Genomic DNA, 23,944 nt, shown 5'->3' with positions numbered 1-23,944 from the left:
CAGAGATTAAGAAATCAGCTCCTCGGACTGCTGCTGAGGCCAGAAAAGAGGTCCTCAGGGGGCTTTAGATAAATCTCCAACATTGAGTTGATCTAGGAAAGCTTGTGCCTCTACTACTTAATCATGAGAGGTAATGTGACCCCCATATTGGACCTTGAGCTTATTGGGGTATAGCAGCGAAAACTTTATTTTCTTCTCAAACAACTTTGTGCAGATAGGAAAGAAGGCCTTCTGACGAAGTTGTACTGCAGGTGAGTAATCTTGGAAGCAAAGCACCCAGTTATTATTGTACTCCAGCTGGGGGACGCAATCTCAGTCCCTGCAGTAGTTTGTGGGCAAAATTCAACAGTCAAAATATGACCACTCTAGGCTTCAATGTTCCGTCCCGCTTAGGCCTCATTCTGTGTGCGCATTCTATCTATAGCTCCGCAAATTTATCTTCCAGGTTTAGTACCTTTAGTAGCCTATCCTCCAAAAGGCTCTGAAAATCCCCATCAGAAATCAGTTCTGGGAGCCTAATAAGATGAAGGTTGTTGCGTTTCGATCTATTTTCAAGGTCTTCAACCTTATCCTCCAGAGCCATCACTTTTTTCAACTGAATCTCTCGTTCACATGCAGCCACTTGGGCCTGGTTCTTAAGGGCGCTTGTGCCGTGTTAATGAGCGTCCATTTCCAACCCCACACTATCAATACACTTGTGTTCCTCTTTTACTCAATCCAGCAAGTTTTGTAATTTTTTATCAAGTGTTGCCTCGACTGTCACTGTGATTTCTGCGACCAGCTCCGCTTTTGTTCTGGATTTATCTTTCTTCAAAGATTTTGTAGCCATGCAGCAAGACAATCCAGCACCAAATGGTAAGTGTGGTGGGGTTATTATGTGACCAATAAGTTAACAGCTTATCCCGTGCGAAACCGGTATATTATAGGTTAGGGCAAGAATGTGGAGGAGCTCAGCGATCTCACTGCTACTCCATTTCTCGGTGCCACCGAAACGCCTCAGGTTGTTTTTAAACGAGATGCAAGACTAGCAACAGGGAACCCATTAGACTGCAGAAGCAGAAGTTCTAACTGATAAGAACATGAGAAGTATAATGGACTTTTGTCAAAGAATTAGACTAAGTGAAATATTGCTAACTGCAGGATAATGTGTGAAGATCAGTATAAAACTTTAAATGCAGAAACTTAAATATAAATCATGTGGTTAAAGATAAAAAGTAGCTTGATTTAGCACTCAATTATAGAGTATATTGATAGCTGGTAGATAAGAGATAAATATCTTTAAACTTACATGTGAAAGAGGAAGCAATGCCAAAGGGCTAGATTCACTAAAGATAGCGACTCAATTGCTGTTGGCTGATTCTCTGGCCAATTTTCCAACAGCGATTGATTCACTATCAAGTTTACATGCAAATGATTTACACAGAGGTGCAAATCATTTGCATGCAAACCCACAGACTCAGTCGCTCAGTGAGCGATTGACACAATGCAGAGCCCTAACAGTAGTGACAGGGGAAGCAGCCTCCTGTCACTGCTGTCAAGGCTACTGCTTTTTTTTTTATGGAACAGATGTTCTGCGCTCCATCTGTCCCATTAAAAAAGCCCCCACACCCGAGTCATCATCCCCCCCAAACCTCACTCTCTCCTGCCCGGAAAGACCTCCCCCCTCCCCCTGAAGAAAAAGGCAGTAGGGATGCCCACTTCCTCCTGCCCTGAAGGCGCATGCCCACTCCCTCCCTCTCCCCCCCACAAAAGAACAGGAGACATGCTCACTCCCTTCTACCCAGAAAGGCCTCCCCTCCCCTGAAAAAAAATGGCAGGAGGGATGCCCACTCCCTCCTGCCCAGAAAGACCTCCCCCTACCTGAAGAAAAAGGCAGGAGGGATGCCCCCTCCCCCGTACCTTGAAGTTGGTAGCAGGAGGTACTATAAACACCTCCTGCTCCTCCCACAAAGACACTCGGTCTTAGGCCCCTCCCTGGTGCATCATGTGATGAACAGGGAGGGGCCTAAGACTCTGCTTGGCTCAAATGCCTCAGGCCTGAGGCATCTGAGCCAATCATGGATTTCCTTAGGAAGGAGCCTAAGGAAGTCCTTGTTTGGCCATTGGCTCAAAGGCCTCGTGCCCCTCCCAAAGGAGTAGCCCAAGGCATCTGAGCCCATCAGGGCCTTAGATTCCTCCCCATGCATCACATGATGCACCGGGGAGGGGCCTAAGGTCCAGTGTCATCGCGGGAGGAACAGGATACATTTTCAGTACCTCCTGCTCCCAACTTCAAGTGGGCATCCATCCTGCCTTTTTCTTCAGGGAGAGGTCTTTCCGGGCAGGAAAGAGTGGGCTTCCTTCCTGTTGTTTTTTTTCGTGGGGGGAGAGAGGGAGTGCCTTTGTGGCAGGAGCGAGTGAGGATCCCTCCTGCTGTTTGTTTTAGGGTCACTGCATTTGTCGGGTAGGGCGCACGATTGTCAGGGGTTTTTGGCAGCGGTTGGGGGGGGGTGTCATTTTTTTATATGGGCAGATATTTTGCTTGTGTAATACACACAAAATATCTGTGCCATTGAAAAAAAAATGGAAAAAACAAACAAACCAGGCAGACCGGGTTTTAGGATCGGTAAAACCTAATGCTAAATAGCCAAGCAATGTAAGTGAATCAATCGCTTGGCTATTTTGCATGGCCTTATCGGAAAATGGGCAACTAATGGGAAAAATACGCGGTGGGCCATTTAGTGAATCGGGTTGGTTAGCAGTGATTGTCACTAAATCTGTGAAAACAGGTTTAGCGACGATCGTCGACTTCAGTGAATCTAGCCCAAAGTGTTTGTGCTATTAATTCTTGGCTAAGAATTGATCATTTGATCCTGTAATGTAAAAATATGTTAATTAGCTAATGTGATGTCAAAGTATAACTGTGATTGTCTGGAAGCTGCACTCTGGAGTGAAAGACAGGAGATCTGAGGGCATATTTCTCTCCCCAGACATAAATGTTGTCCTTTATCAAGTATCTTTAATTAATGAAACCTAAATATCTGATTATTATACAGCCTTGTTATCTGACTTATTTGAAACTGCAGACTGGCAACCTTCCCCCATTTGGGAAATCCCTCCTGAATCAGTAACCGGGACTGGCAGTAGTCCTGGACAGTAGTTTCTGGTTCCAATATACTTGGATGGGTCCAGTTGAGGCAAGCTGCTGCAGACTTTTTCCTCTTGTTGTCCAGGAGAAGAACTGTTTGTAATATGAAGGGAAGATAAGTTTCCTTTCTCCAGATAAAATAAAAGAAAGAAGTTCAAAGTAAAACTGAGGACTGGTGCCTCAACACAGATTGAACAAAAGTCTGTAAAACTTTAAGTTGTAAATTAAAAAAAAAAAAAAAAAGAAGAAGTGTATTCTTTAATCTAAATTGCAGGAGCTCGACACAGCCACATATACAATAATAGGAAAAAACAAATTAGGAGGGAAGGGTTTGAAACTTTGTTACATCAGTGTACTACAAACAAATCAAAACCATACCTCATCTGTCCTACGAAGGAGTCCTGTCACCACCTAAAAGAACCAAAATATCCATGTTAGTCTACATTTCCTTTCGGTTAATATTTTTTTATTACAATTGTATAAGAGAAATTTTTTGCTTTTATTTGTCACTCCTGAAAAGATACCACACCTGTGGTGCCATTACTGGATCATGCAACTATGAGGGACTAGAAGTCATTATCTGAGTAGTAGCAGGAAAGTGAAAGGAAGGATTAGGTTCTTGCCTCTGCTACTACTACCACTATTTATTATTTCTATAGTGCTACCAGATGTACGCAGCGCTGTTCAGAGTCATGAAGGAGACGGTCCCTTCTTAAAGGAGTTTACAATCTAAACAGACAAGACAGACAAACAGGATACAATGGATTCAGTTAGGGGGAATGGTTAATCTGCTGGCTGGGACAATGGGGAGTAGGGTTATAGATTGAAGGCTACATCAAAAAGGTAGGTTTTCAGTCTGCTTTTACACAAGGGAAGGGGTATTGAGGACAAACTCTGATAGTTTATTCCAGGCATACAGGAATATTCCCTAAACGTAGGCAGATGTTCTTGAACACCTGGGGTGCCTATAGCACCTTATACCTAGAGGACGGAGTCTCATTTTAAATACTTTTTTTGTGAGGATGGTAGGCCTAGCAAATTATTTAATTAAAAGGGGAAGATTGGGTTATTATGTTTATTGCTGGAGCCCGTCCTGGAGAACCCAATGATTATAAGAACTCAAATCATTGGAATTACAAATTCTACTGGACTATATCTGCAGTAGGGAAGGGACTCTCCTTATTAACGGTAAGAACACTGTCCTTTTGGAATAATGGTTCTACCTCTATTCATCTGTACACTCCTTCCTAGGGATTGGTTTTTTTTTAGGAGAAAAGATCTTGCTCTTGATTTGAAAGGAAGGGGGGAGAGCCAAGGATCCATTAGACATATGTTCTTGTTGTAGAACTTGTTACATGTTCTAGTAATGGAGTGTTCACCACTGAAGTACACTGAATGTGGATGAGGGGAGGGGTTTGCAAAAGAATTTAGATGACCAGAACTATAATATGGTTATTGGTTTATTGTTGTAACAGTACATAGTTACCAATACCAATCTATTTGTTGTAGATAAGAAAGGAATACAGAGAGGGGAAGGTTTATAATTACAAGAAAATGGATGACTAGATTGAACCTGTATTCATTAGGATTGATGTATTGCTCGGTGATCATAAAATTGTTCAGACATAAATTTACATATGACACAGGAAGTGACATCACATCAGAGAACAGCTGCTTAATTTGTGAGCTCCCTTGGGACTTCTGAGTTTAGCAATGAGAACAGCTTCCCACAACTCATACCTATGCTACAGCAGTGATTGATGCACCGGAAAGAATGGCGAGCAGGTAAAAACTTGAAAAGTAAAAATATGCTGGTGACTCCAGGAACTCAAGGTCCGACTCAAGTGGGGTGCAGTTGGTGAAAAAAAGTTGGCACAGTCAAAGACGGATAAGGAAGACACCCTTCACCAATCTCCTAAAGAAGAAATCACTAAGAAACAATTGGTTTAGAGAGCTGAAGGAAGAGATGTGGGGGCTAGAGATAATGTAAAAGTGGCTCAAGCAGAAATTAGGGCCAGGGTTGGCAACTTGGGCAGTAGGGCTCTGGCTACAACCATGAAAGAGATGTGCGGCTCAGAAGATCAGACAGCCAAGGCTTTGAAAGAACTACAAGTCCAAGTTGAAGACCTGGAAAACAGATCACACTGGTGCAATCTCTGGTTTAAAGGCCAGTTTTAGAGACTGCAAGCTGCTGGTGCAAGAGTTATGTACCCAACTTCTCTGAGAAGCAGGTGGCAACATTCTGGATAAAAATGACATTTTAAGAGCACTTTGTAGCCTGGGGCCAGCAAGAGGAAAAGGAAACAGAGATATCATAGCCTGTTTTGGAGACTATGCGGTTAAAGGGCAGAATCTCATGGTGGCCTGGCACAATACGGAGTATAAATGGAAAAATGTTAACAGTTGGAATTTTTCAGGATTTGGCCAGGGTGACCCTGCAAAAAAGAGAGGGCATTTAAAGAGGTGACACAAGTACTATAATCAGAAGGCCACAGATATCTATCATTGATTCTTCCCATTTGGAGTGTCACAGACTGTGAACAGCAAATCCTGGAAAGTGGGCACAGTGGGAGATGCAAGGACAGCATTTCCGAATTTGCGAACTTGATTATTCGTGATTTATTTTTCCTTCACTCGAGTGATGGAAGCTCCGCTTACTCAACATTGGGTGACTGAAAATCACCATCTTACTTCCTTGAAATTTTCAATTTTGGAAGTCCCTGTGCTACCTCGGGGGGGGGGGGGGGGGGGTAACCTGAAAGCCAAGCTGTACGTTAGGGAGCAGCACTGGATTTTTAGATTAAATACTTTACATCCACAAGGTCTTAATAGTGAGATCGAGTGGCGCGCCTTTTTGTAAACCAGCATTTTTCTTTGTAAACCAGCAGCATTTCTATATATATTTTTTTGTAAACCAGCATCTTTTCATTTATTTTTTATATTTTTTATTTTTTCTAAATCAGCATTATTTCATCTTTTTTCCTTCTTCTTTTTTATTTTTTTGAGTTTTATTTTTTCTGCAAATCGTTTTTATAAATCATTTTTTCAATTCTGTCCCTTCAGTGTTTTGTCTCCTCTGTTCCCCCGTATGCAGCATCACGTGCTTCTGTCATGTGATCACGTCTCTGGAGCCCTATAAAATCTCGGCGGTTTCTCCGTTCTGGTCACCTTTCAAAGCTGTTAAACTACGCGTTGTGCGCTTCTCTATGTGAGACAACAGTCCTCTGTCGGGTGAGTCTTTTTCCCTGTTAGCCAATAGCTATATTTAAATCACTTTTTGACTTTATTTAGAATATTCTTTTAACGTGTTGTTTTGAATAAAGTATTAATTCGTTTAACTTTTTCTTTTCAGAATCTCCCATCGCATGAGTGTTTCTCTTAAGATTTTTCCTGTGTGTTCCCTGAGGCAGGACCGAAATATGCATGTCGGAACTCGCAAGCTACAAGCTAAGTTTGCCTAAGTTCTTTTACTATAAGCTATAGTAAACCGTAGTTTTTTCACAACGTAAAAACATATATGAATTGATATAACCTCTGGTTTACTTGTCCATGCGATGATTGGGCTGTGAGGTGGTTTTTCCTCTGGGGTTCGCCCCCGTTTTCCCCTCCATGATTCTGAGCAAGCCTGTGAACTCTGTTATATCATCCATATAATACTTTGAACAGGTCCACGGAGTGATTTTCCTTCAGTTCAACACTTGCATTTTATCACTCCTGTTACATTGTTTGTAACTGGTCCCCTTTCCCATATTTGACTGCCCTGGATTGGTAGCATGGAATGTTGCTACTCCTTGGTTTTGGTCAGGTACTAATGACCTGGATTGGCCACCGTGAGAACGGGCTACTGGGCTTGATGGACCACTGGGCTGACCCTGTAAGGCTATTCTTATGTTCTTATGTGTCCAGATGTAACGAGTGTCGGTTACACCAGAGTGTGAATCTAGTCCACTTTAAGTGCTAACAATGTTGCGTGGAAGGTTTCCTGGAAGCTTCAAAGATAGATGATAACGGTACAGACAGTATAAAGGTATCTACTCACTGGGTGAGAGAAACCACAAACTGAGTTTCAAAGAACAAAGATTGGAATGGAGAAGGGACCCCTCATTCTATGTTAAGTTTAGAAAGATTTAGAGGGGGAGTGGCCAAGATGGTGGCATTGACCAGACGTTAAGATCGAGCTCTCGTTGCAGTGAGAACCTGATTGCTAAGATAATTATGTTCCAGAAAGGGAGTGTTAAGGTGCCAGTTTCCTTGACACCTTTGCCCCCGATTGAGCAATTGTTGCCTGGTATCTGCATCAAAGTTGGCGGAGCTAGCCCTGCAGTGGAGAGGGTAAAGAAGGCCTTACCTCACAAGGGCATGAGATCTCGCTCTTGCCTCCATACACCGAACTGCCTCCCTGTCCGGCAGATACTGCTGCTTTGACAGTGGGAACAAACTGTGCTGCTGAAGTTGCACCTATGTTCCTATGGAGGAAGCACCCAGAGCAGATAAGCTTCTGCCGATAGCGACTAACATTGGGGAGTTAATCCCCTCCAGTGAGGTAACTTTAATGGCAATTTAGGGTATTCTCCAGAAGTTGGACAAGGTTGCCTTGAAGACATTGGAGGAGGTAAAAGTTTTGGCTAGTAAAATTGATGATATCTCTAAGGCCTTGGAACATTCGAATACTGAAGTAAAAAAATACAATTACAGAAGTATAGTGTGAAGTAAAATCTTTGCAAAACTTTTTTTTTGTTTTGTTTATAAATCTTTATTCATTTTTAAAAGATAACATAAAGTGTAACAGGTTAACAAACAATTAGTACTAATAAATAGCACTCATTACAATCAAGACTTTAAAAATACTATGATTAAAGATACTATGATATTACATTGAAAAATTGAAAATAGATAATTTTAATCGCAGGCTGAATGTTAGGATTCTGAATTTCCACAAAGTACCCGGGATATCTGCTTAAGACATGTTTAAGAAATGCTTAATGGAAGTCAAAGTATTCTCCAGAACATATTCCTCCTTTAAATATAGTATTCTTCTATGAGATCACGTGATGCACTGAGCCAAGGCAGAAGCAGGCTGCCTGAGCTCCCGGGCCCCGAGTCCTGAAGCGCCCTGTTACTAACCTTTGGAGGTGAGCCAGGAGACAGCGCTTTGTAGCACTTGCTGTGCACAATATATGGACAGATTTCTGTCCTCTCCTGCATCGCCGATGTCCACCCACACTCAAAAAAAGGATTGGGACCGCCCGCAGCACGGCACTGACAAAATGGCATCGGTCACCTCCACAGCCGCGATTCAGCAAATAGCGCCGGAGGCACTGACGGCCCTTACTCAAGCAGTAACAGTGGCAATGCAGCCCAGCATAGAAAAACTTTCTGAACAGCTCCAAAAGCTTGAAAATCTACTTTTGGAGACTACTAGCCGCACCACAGCGCTGGAGACTCGGGTTTCCAGCGTCGAGGATACACAGCAGGCACATGACACCACGTTACAGGAACTGCAGGCTCTGACTCAAAAACAAGCAGAAAGACTGGATGATCTTGAAAATAGATCCAGAAGATCTAACTTACGTTTTTTGGGGATTCCAGAAACAGTACCCGGTCCTAAGCTCCTGCAGGTGCTGGAGGCCTGGCTGACCAGCTCCTTTCCCTTGAAGGAGGGCCTGGGGCCTATTCGACTGGAAAGAGCACACCGGCTAGGCCGAGAACAAGCAAGAGAGGCGAGGCCTCGCATGGTAATAGCCAAACTTTTAAACTATAACCATAAAGTGGAAATCTTGTACAAATATAAACAACTTCGGGAGACTTTAGCATTTGAGGAGTCTGAGGTGCGCATTTTCCAGGACTACTCTGTGGCCCTAACGGAGCGCAGGAAGCAATTCTACCCACTTTGCTTCTCTTTGGCTGAAAAAAAAATACGCTTTCTCTTTTTATATCCTGCCACTTTGAAAATTTACCTTCAGGGATGCTGGCAGGTATTTGAGGCCACAGCTGAGGCGGCCCTTTATGTGAACACTCAGGTGTTGCCCCAGTCGGACCTTACATGAAAGAGCACATGGTGTGCTTCCTTGTTTGTCACATGCTCCTGTGTGCCTGTGGCATTGTGGATGCACCGGGATTTCCTGGTTTGGGGGATGCCTGGATCTCAGATAATATGGCTGTTACTTGCTATTCTGGTTTAAGTTTGTTTACAATTTTGTGTTTTTTCCTGTTCTAGTTCAGAAATTGATATACTGTATATTTGAGCTCATCCTAACGTTCATTTGCTCTGCAGACTGTTCTTATGACTATTGTATTTACTGTATGGGAACTCAGGGCCCGGAGTGGCATTGTTTTGTGATCTTTCACACCTTTGGGACCGCCTAGGGCGAACCTGAGGCTGTGACCACAACCATGCAATTGGGGAAAAGGTTGGGAAGGGAGGGGGGGGGGGGGTTGGGGTTCCAGGGGGGGAGTCCTTGGCCTACGTGGTTGCTGCTGGTATTCTTTTGATTATTGGGAAGGGTGGGATCAGACCCTGCTGCGAGACTCCTGCACCTGACATTTACCATGGTACTGGTGCTGCTCGGGCAGGTCCTGAGCATCATGTGGCTGCCCTGGGTATGGCTGGGAACCCGGGGTGGATTTTTTCCGCACTTAGCATTTTATATGTTTGTACTAGCCCCTTTTATACCTGCTGGCTAACACTTTGAGAATAGTATCCTGGAATGTTTCAGGCATTACCTCTCCCATAAAACGAACAAAAATTTTAACACAGCTCAAACGACATAAGGTCGACATAGCCTGTCTGCAAGAAACCCGACTTACAGACTTGGAACATCAGAAATTGAGGAGGTCCTGGGTAGCCGCAGTGCATGCAGCATCTTCAACTCATAAGCGGGCAGGGGTGGCGATACTGATTAGTAAGACATTGCCTTACACTGCGAAAGTAGTAGCCTCGGACCCACAGGGCCGCTACCTCTTGCTGCAGTTGTCAGTAGGCACATATTCCTTTTACTTGATGAATGTATATGCACCTAATACCTATGACCATTCCTTCTTTGAGGGTCTAACTGCCATGCTTCTTGGGCGGGTTACTGATCCGGTATACATTGCAGGGGATTTCAATCAGGTGTTTGACCCGACTTGTGATCGTTCTCAGTCGGGACCTGGTGCGAGTATATCTCATACCAGAGGCCTGCCCTATCTTTGCGCCACTGGTGGACCGTGGAGAATTCTCCATACCACTGAACGGGATTACACACACCGCTCCAGAGCACATAACACACAATCTAGAATAGATTACATCCTTACCACGCGCAGAGCATTTCTAAATGTAGATGCAGCGGTAATAGGCCCGGCGGTGATTTCAGATCACGCGATGATCTGGCTAGATGTGAATGTGGGCTTCGGTTTACGCGGACCTGTACGTTGGCGCTTCCCTAGTTATCTATTTTCTGATGACCATTTCAAAACATACCTAACGACTAAATGGGGTGAATTCCTAGACTTTAATGGTCAGCATAGCAATGATCCGACACTGTTTTGGAGCACGGCTAAGGTGGTGCTCAGAGGAGATTGTATAGCTTATGTAATAGCACGTAATCGCCCTTTGTCCCGGGGAATACTGCGGTTGGAAAAAGAACTAGCAAGCGCTAAGCGTCAGTATACCCTGTTCCCGACCCTCCTTGCTAGGGAACACTTAGCTTCCGTGGAAACGACCCTCAACTCCTATATACATGAGCGCACGGTGAAAATGCTCTTGTATCAAAAATTTCGCTACCATCGCTATGGAAATCAGGCAGGGAAGTTATTAGCCCGCTTGACTTCCCAGGTGCGGGGTCACCGTTATGTTTTGGGATTGAGGGATAGTACGGGCCAATTTCAACACACTACTGAACACATTGCACAAATTTTTCAGTCCCACTTCGGGAAGATATATGGGTGCCGGGACTCGGGAGCTGAACCCTTTATTAAGGACTATTTCACGGATTCCGGTTTACAGCCGCTCTCTGACTCGGATGTTAGGTTTCTTAATGCACCCATCACCCCTAAAGAACTACATAAAGCTATCCACAATCAACGAAATTTTTCGGCTCCAGGGCCGGATGGCTTTACGGCAGAATTTTATAAACTGCTCTTAGGGCAGCTTAGTCCTTTTTTAAGGGACTATTACTCCCAGGTAATCCAGGATGAACATTTCCCAGGAGAAGCGAATGAGGCTTTAATCACGTTGATATTGAAGCCTGGCAAAGACAGTTCTGCTCCCGAGTCCTATCGCCCAATTTCTTTGCTGAATGTAGACATCAAAATTCTGTCCAAAATCTTAGCTGATAGATTAGCGACCCTTCTCCCCGATGTGATTGCATCCACACAAGTCGGCTTTGTACAGGGTAGACAAGCAGTACACAACGTACGTAAAGCATTGATAGCCTTAGCATACACGCAATTCCATCACACTCCTATGCTTCTACTCAGTTTGGATGCGGCACAGGCGTTCGACCAGGTCAATTGGACGTACCTCTTTGAAGTGCTAAATTGTATGGGGATATCTGGCTGGTTCACCTCGGCATTAAGCACTTTATATTCCACTCCAACAGCAAGACTACTTGTCAATGACATTATTACTGACCCAATACCTATTGAGAGGGGAACTCGACAGGGCTGTCCCCTGTCACCCCTCTTATTTCTATTGTACCTCGAACCCTTTCTTCGCACAGTGTCTCAGGACCCTGACATAGTGGGTGTGGACTTCGGGACTCATTCACTCAAAGTGTTGGCCTTTGCAGATGACCTATTATTTTTGCTAACTGACCCCGCTCACTCTGTTCGATATTTATTGCAAGCTCTTGACGAATTCAAATTTTATTCGGGATTTACGTTGAACTACCAGAAATCTACAACAGACATGGAGTGGTCACTTCCCATTTACGTGGGCTCAGACTTCAATTCGCTATTTGGGGGTACAGATCCCCCGAGATCTTATGACCCTGTACTCCAACAATATCACCCCATTGCTTCAAGACACCTCACAACATCTACAGAATTGGTCCACTTTTCCCTTATCGGTGGCGGGCCGGGTAGCCCTTTTTAATATGGTGCTCTTTCCAAAATGGTTATATCGCTTTCAGGTTTTACCTCTGCTGTTGTCCCATGCCCATAACATTCGTTTAACGAAAGAGCTACAGCGTTTTCTATGGGGTGGTAAGCGACCACGTATGCCCTTGCTACGGATGTGTCTGCCCAGGGATAGGGGGGGGGCTATGGTTTATTAAATGTACGTTGGTATGCTATGGCTTGTCAGATGAGACATATTAATGATTGGTTTAGAGGAACATCTGATTTTTCTGCTACACCACTGGAGTTATCTTTGCTGGCTCCGTTCCATGTGAGCTATTTTCTACATGTGGCGGATCCGAGGATGCGTCCTTTGGTGTCTCATTACCCCATTTTTACGCCGGCCAGAAGGACATGGAGATGGGTCTGTAAAACAGCCAAATTGTCTTCTAGGATGTCTTTATATTTGCTTATACTGGGCAATGGAGCTTTCCAGCCGGGCATGCAAAATGCCACCTTTCTTAGGTGGCAAGCACAAGGTCTACAATATCTTTTTCACCTGTTTTCGGAGGAGGGGAGCCTGGTCACATTTGCCGAGCTGCAACAAACTTTTGACCTACAGGCTAATGATCTCTTCGCCTATTACCAGATCCGTCACTATATTCAGTCCCTCCCAGTGGCTGCCCTTACTGAAGTCTGCAGGGAGGCGCTTTCGGAACTCTTCAGCCTTTCAGCCCAACAGAGGATTCCTCTACGATTTCATATTGTGGGGATCCGGGATTGCCAACCAAGTACGAATCTGGATATATTAGCGACAGCGTGGGCTGAGGACTTGCATTGCCAGTTGACTGCTCAACAGTTACAACGGGTCCTGAAGAACATTCAGAAGGTGTCACCCAATATTACTCACTGGGAAATGCAATTGAAAATTGTTCTTAGACTTTACATTCCACCGGAACGTGCAGCCCGGATGGGGATTACTGCGTCGCATTCTTGCCCGAAATGCAATCAGGCTCACGCATCTTTGAGTCACATGTTTTGGGCCTGCCCCGTAATCCAACAGTTTTGGAGACATCTTGGCCTGTATACCACATCGCTTTGGGGAAGGCGATGGCTTCCGCAACCGAGGGCATTATTTGGATTTTATAATATAGCCTCCCCAAACCCAGAGGAATGTCAGCATTTATCTCCAGAACCCTTTTGATGGAAAAAAAGCCATCCTCACCAACTGGCTCTCCCGTGATCCCCCATCATATGCACAATGGAGATCCCTAATGATAGTGCACGCAACACTGGAGAGACGCATGATGGAAGACTTGACTCTTGGCCCGGGTCGCAAAATTTGTCAGGTGTGGGAGCACTTCTGGCAGGACCTCATACCGCATGCTCGCAGTAGACCTTTGAATCTTTAAGATTTTATTCCCACTCTCAGCTGTTGGACTGGCCATGGATTCTTGGGGAGGGGAGGAGGGGGTTGGGAGGGGAACTGATTATATTGTTGAAAATGTTATTTCCTGAATGGTACTACTGTTTGTATTTGCTTCTTACTGCTGGAATAATAAAAATCATTTAAACATAAATATAGTATTCTATCTTCCTTTTTCTGCTAAAAACTGGGATACAATGGTGGTTGAAGATAAAGAGCAAACTCCACAATTGGACTTAAATAATATAATCAGCAATCTTGGAGGAATCTATTTCCGATTCTTCAGTTAGAATGACATTTCTGGCTTCCTTTGTTTTTCAGCAGGACATTGACTCCTTTATGAAACTGTACTTCCGTGTGTCCAAAGAATTGTTTTATGGACAAAAGATATGGATATTCTTGGATGTAACTAAGGTTACCCAGAAAAGAGAAAACTTTTCTTGACAATGAGACAGGATACCAAGGCATTGGGGGCATCTTTTTTATTGCATACCCTTGCAAATGCATTGTCAAATATGCTCAAGTTAAATATGTCTTTTTTTCAGCCGGAGCAATTATAATCATTTCTGGAGCTTAAGAATATTGCTGTTGTATAAAGGTGTCATAGAAAGTAATGAATGCAGATTTATGTTATTGCCTTCATTTGTAAACCTTTCAGCTTGATTAACTTCTTAAAATTATCTGCCTTAAATCCCTTCATTGTTCTTTTTGTGGTCTAAGGAAGCGTGGCAATATTTTATTGTGTATTTTGTTTTTCTCCTTTTTGGTGAAATGTGATGTTCAACATTTATACCTGCTGTATTATCTTTAGCAACGATTTATTTTCTTGTAAAGTTTGTAAAATTGAATAAATAAATAAAAAGATTAGAAAGATTTAAAGTGGGATAGGTTCCTGGAAAATGAGTTGAAGAAGAGGGAGCCATGGTTGTCATGGCCACCGAGGTGCTATGAGGAACATAGTAGCTTGTTCTTGGCAAAGTTTGAACAAAGTTTTTCCTATTAATGGAATTGAAAGAAAAGAATCCTAGCTGAGAAATTCAGGCAATATGTTTCTAGGCATTTAAACTAGAAGGTAGGGAGGCATATGTATGGAGGTTACTTCCGGTGGCCACCCCAACAAAAGACAAGATTTTATGATAATAAAGATAGCAATGAAAACAGCAATATTAGCAATTCGCTTCCTAGTGATGCAACAAGAAATGAGCTGAAATTAAAAACTAAACAAAAAAATGAGATTGTTGAGGAATAGTAGCTGGAAAGCAATGACCACAAATGCTCACAGTCTAAGCAACAAAAATCAGGATCTCTAAGTCCTGATGTTAGAGCAGGGGTCTCAAAGTCCCTCCTTGAGGGCCGCAATCCAGTTGGGTTTTCAGGATTTCCCCAATGAATATGCATGAGATCTATGTGCATGCACTGCTTTCAATGCATATTCATTGGGGAAATCCTGAAAACCCGACTGGATTGCGGCCCTCAAGGAGGGACTTTGAGATCCCTGTGTTAGAGGCAGACTTGGATATTGTTGCTATCAGAGACGTGGTTCAGTGATTCCCATGTATGGGACGCCAACATACCAGGCTATAATCTTTTTAGGAAGGACAGAGATTGTCGAAAAGGTGGAGGAGTAGCTCTCTATGTAAAGACAGATAGCCAAGTGACTGAAATGCAGGGGGCCTAGGGAAAGGAAGAAGCAATATGAATTATTTTGAAAAGAGAAGATGGAACTTCTATCCACTTGGGTGTTGTCTACAGACCTCTGATTCAATCACAGCAAACTGACAAAGTTCTGATTATGGATATACAAAAGTTGGGAAAGAATGGTGAGGTGCTTTTACTGGGTGATTTTAACCTGCCGGATGCGGACTTGAAAGTTCCAACTGTGGAATCAGAAAAAAGTAGGGAGATTGTGGATGCCTTTCAAGGGGCTCTGTTCAGACAAATGGTGACGGAACCCACGAGGGAAAAAGCAATACTGGATCTAGTGCTCACAAATGGAGAAAGTATCTCTAATGTCTGAGTGGGGGCCAACCTGGGAAGAAGGGCTCATCATACGGTTTGGTTTGATTTAGCAGCCAAAGTGGAGGATGGTCACACAAAACTCAAAGTCCTGGATTTCAAATGTATGGACTTTGGTAGCATGGGAGAGTACATGAAGAAAGAGCTGATTGGATGGGAAGACATAAGAGAAGTTGAAAAACAGTGATCCAAGTTGAAAGGTGCAATAAAAAGAGCTACTGATCTTTATGTGAAGAAAATAAAATAAGAGAAAAAGGAAACTGATATGGTTCTCTAAACTAGTGGCAGAAAAAATAAAAGTAAAAGAATTGGCGTTCGTGAAATATTTAAAAACTCAAGAAGAGGAGTACAGAAAGGAATATTGGATGAAACTGAAATAAATCAAGAGAGATACATCTGGCAAAAGCGCAAGCAGAAGAGCAAATGGCTATAAATATAAAAAAGGGAGACAAAATATTTTTCAGGTATATTAGTGAAAGGAGAAAGATAAAAATATGGAATTACAAGACTGAAAGAAGGTATAAACCGATATGTGGAGAGTGATGAGGACAAAGCAAACATGCTAAACAAATACTTCTGTTCAGTATTCACAGAAGTAAAACATGGAGAAGGACTGCGATTGGTTAGCAAAGTTACACATAAGAATGGAGTGGATACTGCACCATTCACAGAAGAAAGTGTTTATGACCAACTTGAAAAACTGAAGGTGGACAAAGCTATGGGTCCGGATGGGATCCATCCCAGGATACTTAGGGAGCTCTGAGAGGTTCTGGTGGGTCCTCTTAAAGATTTGTTCAATATATCTTCAGAGATGGGAGAGGTTACACAGGACTGGAGAAGAGCGGATGTGGTCCCTATTCACAAAAGTGGTTGCAGAGATCAAGTAGGAAACTACAGGCCAGTAAGCCTCATTTCATCACATCACCATAATCCTCCCCTTCGACCCATCAGAGACCACCACCACAACAAAGCTAGAAACAACCTTAGACACAGTAGAAAAATGGATGATGGATCACAAACTAAAACTAAATTCTGAAAAAACAAAATTCCTTTTGCTTGAAAAAGCCCAAACTCCTACCATCACTGAACTGAAAATCAAAAATACCAAATACCCAATACAACCCGAACTAAAACTCCTAGGAGTTACGATAGACAGATGTTGCACAATGCAGCCCCAGATCAACAAAACAACCCAGAAAGCTTTTCTAACCATGAGAAATCTCCGTAAAATCAGAAAATTCTTTGACCAAGCACAATTTAGACTAATCGTCCAATCCCTAGTCTTAGGTCTGCTGGATTATTGCAACTCCCTATATCTTCCTTGTCCAGCCACTATGATAAAACAACTCCAGACCATACAAAACACCACCCTCAGATTGATCTACTCACTCAAAAAATATGATCACATAACAACTGCCTTCTTAGACTCTCACTGGCTACCCATACAAGCACGAATCCAATTCAAATTCTACTGCCTGATATTCAAAGCATTACACGGCTCTTCCCCCTCCTATCTAAATAATCGCTTAAACCAAATCTCCACCTCAAGACACAGAAGAACCTCGAACCCTTTCGCCTTCCCCCCACTCAAAGGCACACAACGCAAGAAAATGTTTGACAACCTTCTAGCAACACAAGCAGCAAAAATCAACCATTCCATCTCCAATCTTATGACAATATCAGACAACTTCAAAACATTCAGAAAAGAAATCAAAACCCTGCTTTTCAAAAAATTCATCCAAATATCTTAACCCCTCCTCTTTTACCTCCAGAAGATTCACCTACCTTCAGATAACCATCCCCCAAATTACCCACCTTAACACCTTCCAATTAAACAAATACCATAAATAGATTGTAACCTACCCTCTCTAACTGAATTCCATATGTATTTTTCATACAGTTCTTCACTGTCAGTTTAATTTCCATCCTATAAATTCACATAGAATTTTTCTTTTTTCAACCATCTTTATTTTCTCTTCTTTATTAATTTCCAGGTACTTTAGTTAGATTGTGAGCCTTCGGGACAGTAAGGGAATTTTTTAAGTACCTTCTTACTTCTCATTTATAATCTTAATGTATATTTTCTTCAAACCGCTTAGAACCTAACGGATGTAGCGGTATATAAGAAATAAATTACATTACATTACATTAAACTTCAGGAAGCTACTAAAAACTAATCTTTTCACCAGATTCATACCCTAAGACCCTATGCTCACCCTGGCCCCTTCTAGCTCTCTATGTCCTTTACGCAGATTGTCTTGACCTTCTTCCCTATACCATTTCATTGCCATAATTGTACCCATCTTTCTTTCTGTTTGTACCATTTTTTCTCTCTGTTGTACCATTTTTTCTCTGCCACCTAATTTTCTCTGATTGTAACATTGTACCATTTTCGCTGATTGTCCAGCCCTCTTCGTTGTAAACCGCCTCGAACTACTATGGCTTTGGAGGTATATAAGAAATAAAATTATTATTATTATACAGTATGTGATTACAACATATTTTACAATTCAGCTACTTAAACAGACATACACCTGACTAGCTTGTTTGGTTGTAGTGTTGTGTACTGCTATTTGGAGGCCATGAGATTCACGTCTTCAGTTTACTAAACCCCGTTTCTGAAATATACTCAGCCAGCATTCAGCCTCAACAAGATGTTGCGGTCACTGCTAAATGGCAATATCTAATGACCAGATCCAATAATATGCTGTCCTCACTTGGATATCAGAGCTTTGTTATCTCATGGTTTTCTTCCTATCTTTCCCATTGCAGCTTTAGCATATGCTTTGGCGAATCCTCCTCCGTTATCGGTCGGTGTACCTCATGGCTCTGTTCTGGGACCACTTCTTTTTTTCCCCATCTACACTTTCTCCCTTGGTGCTCTGACCTCCTCTCATGACTTTCAGTATCACCTCTATGCTGATGACTCACAGATGTCTCTCTCTACACATGAAATCTCAACAGATATTCAATAATGGATTTCAACCTACTTGTCTGATATTGCTACCGGGATGTCGCTACCATCTAAAATTAAACATGGCCAAGACTGAGCTCCTTATATTTCCACCTAAACCTGTCTCTTCTCTTCCACTGTTATTTCTGTGAATGCCCTCATCCTCCCTATCTTGTTAGCTCGCAACCTTTGACTCATCTCTCCTTCTCTTCACATATTCAACAGACTGCCAAAACCTGTCATTTCTTTATCTACAATATCGTAAAATCAGACTCTTCCTTTCTAAGTACACTGCTAAGACCCTAATCACCTCTTACCTGGACTACTGCAACCTACTTCTCACTTGCCTTCCGCGACACCATCTCTCCCCCTTTAATCTGTTCAGAACTCTGCTGCAGTATTCATTTTCTATCACTATGCCCACATTACCCATCTCCTCAAGTCAATTTATTGGCTCCCTATCCCTTTCCGCATACAGTTCAAATGTCTCTTAATAACCTATAAGTGTATTTGCTCTGCAGCTCCTCAGTATCCTTCTCCTATATGGCCAACTCCAGACTCCATCCCTTCTACTTCGGTGCACCGTATGCCTTGAACAAACTGCCTGACTCGGTACGTCAAGCTTCATCTCTGGCAGTATTCAAATCCAGAATCAAAGCCCACTTCTTTGAAGCTGCTTTCAATTCCAAACTCTAACCTACCTGCTAAGCACCAATTATCATTATCTTATCATTTCCTCTGTAATTCCCCCATCTGAGCACCATGTATAGATGCACCTTCTTATCCAGTTTTTTTTGACTAGATTGTAAGTTCTTTTGAGCAGGGATTGCATCTCTCTGTTTTGATGTACAGCACTGTGTATGTCTAGTAGTGCTATGGAAATGATAAGTAGTAATAGTACAGTGAGAGATTGGAGAAACTGGGCCTCTTCTCCCTTGCAAGAGTAGACTGAGATGGGACATGATCGAAACAATCAAAATACTGAAGGGAATAGACTTAGCAGATAAAGACAGATTGTTCACCCTCTCCAAGGTAGGGAGAACGAGAGGGCACTCTCTAAAGTTGAAAGGGGATAGATTCCGTACAAACGTAAGGAAGTTCTTCATCCAGAGTGGTAGAAACCTGGAACGCTCTTCCAGAGTCTGTTATAGGGGAAAACACCCTCCAGGGATTCAAGACAAAGTTGGACAAGTTCCTGCTAAACTGGAACATACGCAGTGAGGCTGGACTCATTTAGAGCACTGGTCTTTGACCTGGGGGCCGCCGCGTGAGCGGACTACTGGGCACGATGGACCACTGGTCTGACCCAGCAGCGGAAATTCTTATGTTCTTATGTTAAAAAAATCCAAAAAACACAACACCACATATAGCCACTTCTGACATGAATATTATATCAGAACATTTATTGCATGACCTCTTGCAAGGTAAAAAGGGAATGTACAGCAGCTAGAGAAAGATTAGGTTCTTACTTTGGTAAACTTCTTTCTTGTAGATTTGACTAGTCGTCCTGAAACAGTAGGTTCTGTATTTCAACTCCCAAGTTGCTTGCAGAAAACTGTCAATCATGTTTTCAACTCCAACTCCTTCCGATGGAGCTGCTCCTGCCCCCTCAGTTTGTACAAAAACAATCAAGTAGCACTATAAAGCAATGTTACTTACTGTAATAGTTGTTATCCAGGGACAGCAGGCAGCTATTCTCACTAGTGGGTGACGACATCCAACGGAGCTCCAATGCGGACATCTCACAAGCATACTTGCTTGTAGAAACTCTTAGAAGTTTCGAGTTCCCCACACCGCGCATGCGCGAGTGCCTTCCCGCCCGATGCACCGGGCGTGTCTCCTCAGTTCAGATAGCTAGCAGAGAAGCCAACCCAGGGGAGGTGGGTGGGACGTGAGAATAGCTGCCTGCTGTCCCTGGATAACAACTGTTACGGTAAGTAACATTGCTTTATCCCAGGACAAGCAGGTAGGTATTCTCACTAGTGGGTGACCTCCAAGCTAACCACAATGGGATGGTGGGAGAGTTGGCAACTTAGGAGAACAAATTTTGTAACACTGTTTGGCCAAACTGTCCATCCCGTCTGGAGAAGGTATCCATACAATAGTGTGAGGTGAAGGTATGAACCGAGGACCAAGTGGCAGCCTTACAAATCTCCTCAATCGGTGTCGATCTGAGGAAAGCTACAGAGGCTGCCATCGCTCTGACCTTATGGGCTGTGACTCTACTGTGAAGGGGTAATCCAGCCTGGGCATAGCAGAAAGAGATACAAGCCGCCATCCAGTTGGAGATGGTGTGCTTAGAGATAGGGCGTCCCAACTTGTTCGGATCGAAGGAGATGAAAAGTTGAGGAGCAGTTCTGTGAGGCTTGGTGCGTTCCAGGTAGAAAGCCAAGTCATGTTTACAGTCCAGAGTGTGAAGAGCTGATTCTCCAGGATGAGAATGAGGCTTTGGAAAAAACACAGGAAGAACAATGGATTGATTCAGATGAAATTCCGAGACCACCTTGGGGAGGAATTTGGGATGAGTGCGAAGGACCACCTTGTCATGATGAAACACTGTAAAGGGCGGATCCGCAACCAACGCTTGAAGTTCACTCACTCTACGGGCAGACGTGAGGCCAATGAGAAGCACCACTTTCCAAGTGAGAAATTTCAGAGGAGCCTTGTTAAGAGGTTCAAAAGGAGGCTTCATAAGCTGAGAAAGAATGACATTGAGGTCCCAAACCACAGGAGGCGGTTTGAGGGGAGGATTGACATGGAAAAGTCCTTTCATGAATCTGGAAACCACAGGATGTGCAGAAAGAGGTTTCCCCTGAAGAGGCTGGTGGAAAGCAGCAATTGCACTAAGATGGACTGTGATCGATGTTGACTTGAAGCCAGATTGAGACAGATGCAAAAGATAGTCCAAAACAGAGGACAAGGGGGCATGTTGAGGCTCCTTGTGCTGAGAAAAACACCAAGTAGAGAATCTAGTCCATTTCTGGGAATAGCACATTCTAGTAGCAGGCTTCCTTGAAGCTTCCAAAACATCCTGCACAGCTGGTGAAAACTGAAGGCGAGTTACGCTGAGAGGAACCAAGCTGTCAGGTGCAGCGACTGCAGGTTGGGATGAAGCAGAGATCCCTGATGCTGCGTAAGCAGAGATGGGAACACTGGCAGAAGTAAGGGCTCCCTGCTGCTGAGTTGCAGAAGAAGGGAGTACCAAGGTTGCCTGGGCCACCAAGGGGCAATCAGAATCATGGTGGCCCGGTCGGACTTGAGCTTGACCAGAGTCTTTTGAATGAGAGGAAATGGAGGAAACGCATACAGAAAGAGATTCCTCCAGTCCAGAAGAAAAGCATCCGCCTCGAGACGATGAGGAGTGTAGATCCTGGAGCAGAACTGAGGCAGTTTGAAGTTGTGGGGAGCTGCAAAGAGGTCTATCTGAGGCGTTCCCCACAGAGAGAAGATTTGATGAAGGGGTGTGGAATGGAGAGTCCATTCATGAGGCTGGAGAAGACGACTCAAGTTGTCCGCCAAGATATTGTCCGCCCCCTAAAGGTAGACAGCTTTGAGGAAGGTGTTGTGGCGAATCGCCCAAACCCAAACTTTCAGAGCTTCCTGGCAGAGGGAGGCCGATCCCGTGCCTCCCTGCTTGTTGACATAATACATGGCGACCTGATTGTCCGTACAAATGAGGACTACCATGTCGTGAAGCAGATGCTGAAAAGCAGTGAGAGCATTGAAAATCGCCCTGAGTTCCAGGAGATTGATATGGCACAGACGGTCCGCACTCGTCCAATAGCCCAGGGTGCGGAGACCGTCCAGATGGGCATAGTTCGAGGAGTCTGTCGTGAGGACCTTCTGATGGGGAGACATGTGAAACAGCAAACCTCTGGAAAGATTGGAAGAGAGCATCCACCAGCGAAGTGACTGCAGCAGAGCAGGAGTGACCTGAATGCGACGAGTCAGAGGGTCGGAGATCTGCGACCATTGAGAAGCCAGGGTCCACTAGGGAATCTGCAGGTGAAGTCTGGCAAAAGGAGTCACGTGAACCGTAGAGGCCATGTGGCCCAGGAGCACCATCATGTGTCTCGCTGAGATGGACGGGCGAGAAGAGACCGAGTGACAAAGATGAAGAAGAGCCGCCAGGCGCTGAGGAGGGAGGAACGCTCTGAGTTGAACAGTATCCAGAACAGCCCCGATGAAGGGAAGAGTTTGTGAAGGGTGAAGATGGGATTTTGGAAAGTTGATCTCGAATCCCAGACTCTGCAGAAACCAGATTGTCCACTGAGTGGCCCGGACGGCCCCCTGAGACGTGGAATCCTTGATGAGCCAGTCGTCGAGGTAGGGAAACACCTGAAGACCATGGTCCTGAGTGCTGCGGCCACTACAACCAGGCACTTGGTGAAGACTCTGGGTGACGAAGCTAGGCCGAAAGGAAGCACTCTGTACTTAAGATGAAGGTGTCCCACCCAAAATCTGAGGTATTGACGGGAGGCCGGATGAATGGGAATATGAGTGTAGGCCTCCTTGAGATCCAGGGAGCATAACCAGTCGTTCTGCTCTAGGAGGGGATAGAGAGAAGCCAGGGTCAACATGCGAAACTTCTCCCTGACCAGGAACTTGTTGAGCACCCTGAGGTCCAAAATAGGACGCAGGTCGCCCGTCTTCTTCGGAACAAGGAAGTACCGGGAGTAAAAACCTTTGTTCTGTTGGTCCACAGGGATCGGCTCGACGGCACGAAGCCGGAACAAAGCCTGAGCTTCCTGAAGAAGAAGGGCGGTCTGGGTTATGTTGGAAGGATACTCTCTTGGAGGATGTTCCGGAGGAACATGATGGAACTGAAGAGAGTATCCCTCTCTTGCGATGGAAAGGACCCAGAGGTTGGTGGTAATAGTCGTCCATCGATGATAAAAATGATGGAGACGACCTCCGATGGGAAAGAGCGGGGAGGGCAGAACTATGAAAGTTATGCTCCCTACAAGACAGTCAAAAAGGCTGGGGAGCCTTGGGGACAGCAGAAGGCTGAGGCTTTTGTTGGGGCTTCTGCTGGTGCTGCCTCTTCACAGGCGGGCGGATGGTGGGAGCCTGCTTCGGCGGGTAGCGCCTCTGATAAATCATAGGTGGATGAGAGATAGCAGGCTTGGGCTTCTGGAGGAGAATAGATTGAAAAGATTTTTCATGTTTGGACAACTTCTCCGTCGCCGCCTCGATTGACTCATCGAAAAGGTCCGTTTCCGCACAGGGAACGTTCGCTAGCCTGTCCTAGAGGTTCGGGTCCATATCAATGGTCCGAAGCCACGCCAAGCATCTCATGGCCACTGAACAAGCAGCAGCTCTGGCCGAGAGTTCAAAAGCGTCGTAAGACGATTGCATCATCTGCAAGCGGAGTTGGGACAACGAC

The 23,944-nt window shown here is 44.2% G+C and overlaps 1 protein-coding gene across 5 annotated transcripts in view; it reads right to left on the bottom strand.

Moving 5' to 3' along the window:
- Positions 1 to 23,944, bottom strand: part of AGK (acylglycerol kinase) — a 518,819-nt gene that overhangs the window by 241,126 nt on the left and 253,749 nt on the right. For all 5 annotated transcript variants that reach the window (XM_033958385.1, XM_033958387.1, XM_033958383.1 and 2 more), the window contains one exon: positions 3,506 to 3,538. In XM_033958385.1, the coding sequence (XP_033814276.1) occupies positions 3,506 to 3,538 (33 nt within the window). The remainder of the gene's footprint in view (positions 1 to 3,505; positions 3,539 to 23,944) is intronic.

The sequence above is a fragment of the Geotrypetes seraphini genome, chromosome 9, assembly GCF_902459505.1.
Source record: "Geotrypetes seraphini chromosome 9, aGeoSer1.1, whole genome shotgun sequence".
Classification (NCBI taxonomy): domain Eukaryota; kingdom Metazoa; phylum Chordata; class Amphibia; order Gymnophiona; family Dermophiidae; genus Geotrypetes; species Geotrypetes seraphini.
This window is presented reverse-complemented; position numbering and strand designations above follow the sequence as displayed.